The sequence below is a fragment of the Nannobrachium achirus genome (assembly GCF_963921795.1).
Source record: "Nannobrachium achirus genome assembly, chromosome: 18".
Taxonomy (NCBI): Eukaryota; Metazoa; Chordata; class Actinopteri; order Myctophiformes; family Myctophidae; genus Nannobrachium; species Nannobrachium achirus.
The window spans coordinates 31,024,778-31,034,447 of NC_137825.1; the positions used below are offsets into that span (position 1 = coordinate 31,024,778).

The following is a 9,670-nucleotide window of genomic DNA, read 5'->3' on the forward strand; positions in this document are numbered from 1 at the left end:
GCTGGCCACGGGGGAGTTGTGTGTGTGTGTGTGTGTGTGTGTGTGTGTGTGTGTGTGTGTGTGTGTGTGTGCTGCGTGCGTGCGTGCGTGCGTGCGTGCGTGCGTGCGTGCGTGCGTGCGTGCGTGCGTGCGTGCGTGCGTGCTTGCTTGTGTGTGTGTGTGGAGACACGCTTCCCCCAGCAGCACGAAGCGTGGCAGAACAATACATCCCTCTGCCAACTTGACAGAGAAAAGAGGGAGAACGAGAGCGAGAGAGAGAGGCAAGGGAAAGATAAAAAGAGATAGATGGGTTGGGGGAGGAGGAATGGCGATGAGATGAGAGCAGAAGATGAAAAAGCCAGAATTGAATCTCGCCCAAAAATAAACCTGATAACCTCTTCTTCTCTTCTCTTCTCCTCTTCCTCTCCTCCCCTGCCTTACTCTCCTCTCCTCTCCAAAAAGCTTGCTCTATGAGACACATGTCTCCTTTTACTTTTTTAGTTTACTATGAGAAACGTCACAGCTTGTCCGCGTCCGTCCGTGTAGACGTGTCACCGCTCTGACATCATGCTCTGGCTTCACTGTGATGTCACACTAACAGAATCCCTTTCATGCCCATATATGGAGTTCCCTGATGTCATCAATATTAATGATGCCCTGTTAGAGAGATCCCTGTGATGCCAGGGGGAACGAATCCCTTTTATGCCCATATATGGAGATATGGAGATCCCTGTGATGCCAGGGGAACAAATACCTTTTATGCCCATATATGGAGATCCCTGATGTCCACATCCCTGATGTCCACATCACTGTGGCACGACCTCGCCCTTTAGGGCGAGGTTGCTTTTCGCCCTGAGACGTCTTACTAGTTATATTCTTCTTGAGTACATTCTCTGTTGACTGATGACATCAGGGATCCCCACATATGGGCATAAGAGGGACAATGACTGACAGATACTGAGATCTCTACGGGCATAAAAGACTACAACGGGTCTCTGACAAAGTCCCTGACACAATGACTCATATATGGGTTGGATCGGCGGTGTGACGCAGGGACTCTAGAGGTGAGGACAAAATTTGTGGCCCAAACCGCTAGATATTTAATCAATTGAAAAGGCAATCTGAATAATCGCTAATAATATAATCGATAGTTGCAGCCCACCAAGGGACAAAGCACTCACATTGTGAATCCATGGAGAGACAAAGCTCGCCACATTTTCTGTCTTTGGAGTGGATTTCTATAATGGTTCCCTTCCTTGAAGTCAGCTACGTTACGCAGCTGCATTGATTCTGTCCTGCTGCCAATCTCCAGCCATGCTGGGGGCGCCGCTTCTCATTTCCACTACCTTGGAACCATGGCCCGCATACATAGGCCGTCTAACACAAATATCAATAGCGGCATTGCGGTCGGCATTGATATCTGAAGCCAGCTTTGTACTGTGATACAGGTAAAACCCCTGTTAAATCACATTAATCCTGTTCAAACAATTTAAAAATATCTGTATACATAATGTATACAGATATTTTTAAATTGTACTCGCCCCCGACAATGTGACTCCAAAATATCGATCAGATCAGCGGTGCGATGTACCGGTAGGTGTACCCGCGGGAAGTAGGGGTGCTACGGGACTGTAGTTGCCCCACCTCCCCCAGGTACCCCCCCCCCCCAGACAGGATGGGGGAATGATGAATAAAATTAAAAACCTGTCACCGTCATAATCGTTATTCAAATAAATAAAAAATGGGACTTGGTTGGGGAAGGAAAGAAAATAGGAATATTTTAAATAAATATTCTTAAACTACACTTAGTTTTTATTGCGACCGTCAGGGAGCAGTTTACTATGAAAACCTCCACCGGCCGTCCGTCCGTCCGTCACACGTCACACGTGACCATCAACAAACGTCACACCTTTGTTGATGTTTAAATCGAAGAGTCTTGGTCAAATACTTCTGTTGGTTTCTGCACTGATCATTTATACAATTCAGCTGTGTTTGCTCGTGTCATCATGATGAGGTCATAAATCAGCCATGCCCAAATATAGATTTTACGGGTTTACATGCTTACTCAGTTATTCGTTATGTGAAAGTCCTATGACGTCTATGATATCTGACATCATCATACATACATTCCCTTTTATGCCCATAAATGGAGATCCCCTCTGTAGAACCAGCCACTGACATCACTGTAATGTCAGGGGAACCAAATCCCTTTTATGCCCATATATGGAGATCCCTGTGATGCCAGGGGAACCAAATCCCTTTTATGCCCATATATGGAGATATGGAGATCCCCGTGTTGCCAGGGTAACCAAATCCATTTTATGCCCATATATGGAGATCCCTGTGATGCCAGGGGAACCAAATCCCTTTTACGCCCATATATGGAGATCCCTTATGTCATCAATATTAAGCCCATATCTGTGAATATCTTTGGGTACCAGATGTCTCCATATATGGTTAAATGGTCCGATATACATCACTGGCCAGAAGACCAAGAAATGGTGCAACCTCGCCCTTTGCTTTTCTCCCTTAGGCATCTTACTGGTAGGTAGTTTAATGAGGAATGCAGTATGGTGGTAGGTAGGTAGTTATGGCCTTTGATGTAAGATTTTCACTTTCTAGGATAACTATATTTGCTATTCCCAGATGATGCCCTTTTAGGGTACCCCTCATGCCCATATATGGAGATCCCCAGGCTTTACTAATTAACATAAGTTTTATGCCCATATATGGAGATCATTGTCCCAATGTCATCAGATATATGGGCATAAATGGACACAGGCAAACTAGATGGGCTGTATGGATATCCAGATGTGTGATGTAAGTGTTTTATTCCAAATGTGGCACCCCACAGACATATTTCCAGAAACAAAATCCCTTTCATGCCCATATATGGAGATTTCTGATGTCATCAATCCCAGGCCCTGTAAAAAACATGGTTGCTATGGTAAACAGTTGGTTGCTAGGGTAAACAGTTGGTTGCTAGAGTAAGAAAACATGGTTGCTATGGTAAACAATTGGTTGCTAGGGTAAACAGTTGGTTGCTAGGGTAAAAAAAACATGGTTGCTGTGGTAAAAAGTTGGTTGCTAGGGTAAACAGTTGGTTGCTAAGGTAAAAAACATGGTTGCTATGGTAAACAGTTGGTTAGTAGGGTAAACCTTCAATGATTTTGACATCTTGTTACTAATCTGTCGGTAGATAATGCCGGTCTTATATAAGGGTCATTTGTGTACGGTGTGATGTCATACTGATGTCAGCAGTGTGACAGGAGATAAGCGACCAACGGTCGCTTATCTCCCGATTAGGGAGTCTTACTGGTCATCATCATCACCAATGAGCGTCTGCCAACCTATACGTCGTTTACCGTTTACCGTTTATATGTGGGGCGCATGAAGCTCTGGGCCCAAATCCATGGACATACATGCCATGATGAGGGAATTCATCACCGTTACCCGAGAGTGCATTTTGGATACTTAAAGTTTAAGGCAATAGCATTTACTGTATTGTGTTCTAATGGGGCCACATGTGTCAAATGCTGCTGATAATGTTACAGTGTATTCTATTGTGTTCTGTCTGCCGGGCCATTGTGCCAACTGAACTCCTGCTGCAAATGTATATTTCTTCTGGCTTGTGTTCTTACGGCAGGGCCGCGCTGGGCCAACCGTTGCTGCAAATGTTATATATATAGGACCTATATATGCCTACTCTAGAAGATTATGTGACGACAGAACCTCTAGTTTTCAAATATAGCAAAACAGCAATACAAGCACTCATTTGCTATTTATGCTATTTGTTTGTAACAACGTATGCAGTATAAGTGGTTAAAATATTTAACTCCACCATAGAAAAAAAACACTTCACGGAACAGAGATGGACAACTGAACTTACTGCAAAATTATTTATTAGCATGACACGTTTTTGCCGCGAGCTTCGTCAGGTGCACCGAAACGCGTTGTGCTAATAAATAATTTTGCAGTAAGTTCAGTTGTCCATCTCTGTTTCCTGAAGTTATGGCCAAGCAGACAGCCAGACAGTTACGCAGTTGTTGCCCAGCCTACCTTTAAGGATATCAGTAGCACAGTGCTGACTGCAGAGCTGAGACCCAGGCACGTAAAACAACTACTAATACATACTGACGTGCCATATAGCCTAAGAGCAGAGCCCTGACCTCATGGCTTAATGGTATTGCTTTGCTTGGTGCCTGCAGCTAATAGCTCTCTCGATGGGAACTAGCTCCCTGAATTGATGTACAGTATAGCCCTGAGTTCACTTCTCTAAACATGGCATTACAGTATGGTTATGTGGTGCTCACCGCAGCCCGCGTGAAGGTGGACTGGATCACATTACATTACTAAACGTTTTCAATGTGCGCGACAGAAATGGGAGCGTGTCGCTGTTACTACATCTCATCTTTTCGACACCCGACTCTAACCCTCACCCCAACCTTAACCTCCGTGGAGTGAGTCGCTAACCCTCCGGTCGAAATGATGGGCATTCACAAAAGCGAGATTTCCCCACAGAAATTACAAAAAATATAGAAAAATAGAGCATGAAACAATACAGTATGATATTATGGATGCAGATTTATTGCGGAGTATGAGAATGCTGCTGAGTTTTTTCTTTTTCTTTTTTACAGTTAAAGAGAAATGCAGTGGAAAAACACGGTTTGAGCCAAGGCACATCTAGTGCGGAGGAGGTAATTGTTTACAGTATCTGTCTCTCATCTCCATTTCCACAGACAAAGAATGGAGGCTGTGCCAGGGAGGATAGGTAATGTGAGGTGAGGAACGGAAAGGAACCCAGCAACCATTCACCAATCAGTAATGTCTCGATTGGGGCCAGATCAAGTCAAACCATGACTAGTCGGATCTGGCCTAGAATATCACCTGATTTCAACCAACATAAATCCTGTCCACAAAAACGGACGTCCTGGATTAATCAGAGAGTGTCTGATCGAGGCCAGATAAATATCACAACTAGTCAGATATGTCCCAGAATATAACCTTATATGCTCATATTTCAACTAACATTACAAACAATAACAATGATCCTATAGTCCATTTGACGTCCTGGTAATGACGTCAAGATCATCCCCATATGGGCTGTGATCTGGCCTAGTTCTGAACGTCACCGGAGTCACCGGAGGACGTTATCATAACGTCATCATGACAGGGAAAGGAAAGGTAAGGAGAGGAGAGGAGAGGAGAGGAGAGGAGAGGAGAGGAGAGGAGAGGAGAGGAGAGGAGAGGAGAGGAGAGGAGAGGAGAGGGCGGGGTTAGATCTGTGAGATGGCAGTGCCAGGACTTGGCCCATGCATGGCAGACTCGGTTATTGATTCATCCTGAGTGCAGGTTCCAGGACAGATGATATCCCCTAGACGGCACTACCCAACAAACGTCGGGAACCTACTGATGTCACTACACACACACACACACACACACACACACACACACACACACACACACACACACACACACACACACACACACACACACACACACACACACACACACACACACACACACACACACACACACACACACACACACACACACACACAATATTCAACACGTTGCCAGCGCCTGTTGCGGTAAGGCTGTGTGTCCCACAGTACGTGCATGGTGAAGGTCAAAGCTCTATTTTTCACCGTGTCACTGCCAGCAAACGGTTCACAAGGTTAATCCCTGCCTTGTACACGGTGTAAACACTCACTGTCACTTCCGCTGACGCTCTTAAAACCCTGATCAACTCACATCATGAGTGCATCCTGTTGAATGATCTACAGTTCTGAGGCTCACCAGCACTGCTCACACAACCACAGAGCTCAGACAGCTCATGTAATGTTCCTGTGAAGGCTGTGATCAATGAACGTCTCTGCAATTTTCTCTACCCCGCAGTCCTTGCCCGGCATATTCATCGCACCGGGGGCACATTCACACCGGAAGTTCGGTGAATAACATTAGTCCATGAGAGCCGGCTGGACAGCTCAATGAACAAAAAAATAATCTGAACGATAGAGACCTTTATAAAATACTCGGCTCAGGAATATAAAATGTCACACATTGTTTTCTGCTGTGTTGCTTATCGGTGTGTACGCTGTATAACTTTATAGAGGTATCTAAAGAGAACAAAGTATGTTTCTGAACTAGCTAGTATCGCGAGACTCTCCACCAATTTACTGTCTGGAAACAAAATCTCACGATAGCTCCGAGACAGAAACTATAACTGCCGCTGTCTAGATCCCTCAATAAAATGATGCGCTGTGCACATCGAAAAGCAAGTGATTGTAGAAATACCTGTGATATGTCTTATTTTATATTCCTGAACTGATTATATGACAATGGTCTCAGTTGCTCATAAATAGTTTTTGTTCATGAGCTGGTCTAGCTGGCTCTCATACCGTAAATGTTATTTACGAACTTCCGGTGTGAATTTGCCACCCAGTGCGGTTCCCATTCGGAACCAACTTTTACGGTTCAGAACCAACTCCGGTTCTCGGTGGAAAAGCTCACCTCTGGTTCATCCCATAGGCGGGAGAAAGAACCAGAACCGGTTATTTGCCGATGGAAAAGGCCCTTACGAGAACCAGTGCTCTAGGGCAGTGTTTCTTAAACTTTCACCTTTCAAGGTCCCCCCTTAACTTTGACAGTGTACAAATGGAACCAAATGAACCCGTACGGGTTCATTTGGTTCCATTTGTACACTGTCAGAGTTACAGACTTGTATGGGTCTTGTATGGGTCCTAAAGGAAGAGAAAGAGTCCCTTGGAATCCACTTTGAGAAACACTGCTCTAGGGGCTGCTAGCGTGTTTCTTTTTTTGTTTTTAATGCACACTTAGTCTTGTTTGCATTTGCCGTTGCCAAAAGGTGTCAGCCAAAACGAGCGTTCTCTAATCCCTGCCAGTGGTGACTGAGGAGAGAGGGCTGGAGTGTGTCAACGACTGTAATAGTTTCTAGATGAGAGAACAACCATGTGACGGCCTGTGTGACACTGCTGGGAGTATTCCTCTGTATCCGTTGTGGCTCTTTGCTTCAGGACCGTGTGACCTTGCCGCTGATGAGGTCACCGCTATTAACACTCTGTGACAGGTGACTATAACCTCCGGCTAATGTAGGCTAAAGTCTACCCAGCGCGCACACACACACACACACACACACACACACACACACACACACACACACACACACACACACACACACACACACACACACACACACACACACACACACACACACTCGGTTAGGCCATTTCTTTATCTCTCGCAAATGCACACACTCAAGTCCACTGGTGATTTTGTGCAAAGCAATTGCACCAAAAAAACACTCAGGGTGCAATCTATTTCAAAGTATAGTTGTGTTTTGCTGAATGCAGCCGTTGTTGCAGTGAGAGGTATTGATTAGACATCAATAAGGCCTATGGATTTATGTGTGTGTGTGTGTGTGGGGGGGGGGGGGGGGGGGGCTGAGTGAAAGTATAGGGTCCCTCAACATTGCCCTTGGGCAATGACACCAACACCCACACACATGTATAGATACATGGACAATGGACAGGCACCTAACTGTAAAGGGTTAATGACTCAATTTCCCTTGTGCCTGTTGACTAATGTGAATCCAGACCTCTACTGGCAAGGGGGCGGAAACAATTTCGGGGGAAGCCAAATGCGTCATATCAATCAAACCCCTCCTCTACAACTGATTGTAGGGACATGGATATGATAGGAGAGAGACGGAGGAGGAGAGGGAAAGAGATGTGACAGAGAGAATGTGAGAGAGAAACAATGAATGAAAGAGAGAGAGAGAGAGAGAAAACCCTACAACAGCTAGAGAAAGGAATGATAGAGACAGAAAGAGAGAGAGAGAGAGAGTGAGGGAGGGAGTGGGAGAGGGAGAGAGAGAGGGAGAGAGAGAGAGAGAGAGAGAGAGGGACTAGCCTATAGCAGAGAAGAGAGGAAATAGCAGCAGGAAACATTTTTGGTGTTTTAGATGAAAACTGCAAGACGCAGCTGGCTTTGCGCGGCCTGCTGTGTCAGCCGATAGTAAAGACATCACTCATGATCCACTATGATGTCTGTGAGACAAGACAACCCTCTGTCTCCACACACACGCACGCATGCGCACAGCGCGCACACACACACACACACACACACACACACACACACACACAAGGGGTTGATGAAGTTACTTTCAAAGCAAAAAACCCTATAAATATTCTCAGTTATTTTTCCTTTTGCCTTCCCTCTCTCTCTCTCGCTCTCTCTCTCTCTCTGTTCATCCACCCATCTCTCTCCCTCCATCCATCTTTCCCCCATCCTTTCCACCCTGGTTTCTCTCTCCCTCCATCATCCAAGCCACCCGTCCCGCATGCTGCCTCTCAATTCCCCATGGAACCCCTCCCTCCCTCCCTCCCTCCCTCTAAGTCTGTGTGTGTGTGTGTGTGTGTGTGTGTGTGTGTGTGTGTGTGTGTGTGTGTGTGTGTGTGTGTGTGTGTGTGTGTGTGTGTGTGTGTGAGAGGCTGCATCAGGACAAAAGAAAATCTCCCAGAGTCAGCTTAAAACACATCTCACATACATCTCCGCATATTTCTCTCTTTTTCTCCCTTGTTCCTCTCTCCCCATCCTCCACTGTCTCCAGTCTAAAATCCTCCTCTCTCCCCGTTTATTCTCATCTCAAATCTCTCTCTCTCTCTCTCTCTCTCTCTCGCTGCCTCCTACCCCTATACATGCCATGTTAATGTTCTCCTCCTCTCCCCCTGATCAGACTGCTCTATACCTTTCTCTTGTGCTCACGGGATGCTTTCCTCGCCGCCCTCTTCTTCTTCGCCTTCTCGTCCTCGACGGCAGTCAGGTTCTCGTCTGCCTTCTTCTTGAGCGCAGAGGCTGCGTGCGCCATGCTGCCCGCTCCAATTAATCCTCACAGGTGGGAAATCGAGAGAGAGCGGTTGAGAGTGATAGAGAGAGACGGAAAAGGGGAAAGAGTGCAGAGCAATGTCTCTACTCAATCTTCTCTCCTCAGAGCCTTATATTCTCTTCTCTCGACTCACTTCTTGTGTCTTTCGTTTTTTTGGGGAGTCCAAAGCAAGTCCGTTCACCCTCTCCTCACCTCCTCTATCCAAACACCTTTCTTTCTCTGGTGTGTGTCCATGTGCTGCAGATACGTGGGTCTTGCTCAGGGCAGGGCAGAGTTGAGTGAGCGATGGAGAGATGATACAGGTGGAGAGGGTGGCATCCTCCCACCTCTCTCGCCTCTCTTAAGATCTCAGAGACGCGCGCCGTCTCTCCTTAGTGCAAAACAAAAGTGCCAAAAAGAATACGGCGAACGCACCGATGAAGAAGAATCTTCGTCAGGTTGGTTCAATCAGTGAACATGCAACCCCAATCTTTCCACTTGAACCACAACTGGATGGAAGAGTCCTTTTGGCGATGGGATCCACTGAACAAAACAAGAAAACAGGCTTGGTTACAGGATAGCTAATGGAGCTCCAGGGTTGCTATAATGCTACAGGGATGTTGATGCAACAGCCCCTAGCCAAGCAGACTGCTCCATCCTCTGGGTAAATGCTTGAGTCCTGTTGCCAGCTCGCCTGGTTCCCCCTGCCTGCTGTCTACACCTGAGCACTGAGCCATCCTCCACACACACCCTGCAGTGTGCTTGACTGATTCACAGCACACATGCCAGCACACACACACGCAT

The 9,670-nt window shown here is 46.3% G+C and overlaps 1 protein-coding gene across 1 annotated transcript in view; it reads right to left on the reverse strand.

Annotated features, from left to right (window-relative positions):
• The window catches only part of LOC308303786 (uncharacterized protein), a gene marked incomplete at its 5' end in the record, with an annotated part of 150,924 nt that extends 142,055 nt beyond the window's left edge, over positions 1–8,869 (reverse strand). Inside the window, one exon of the mRNA XM_080748280.1 lies at positions 8,750–8,869. Within this exon, the coding sequence (XP_080604406.1) occupies positions 8,750–8,869 (120 nt within the window). The remainder of the gene's footprint in view (positions 1–8,749) is intronic.
• Between the last annotated feature and the right edge of the window lie 801 nt (positions 8,870–9,670).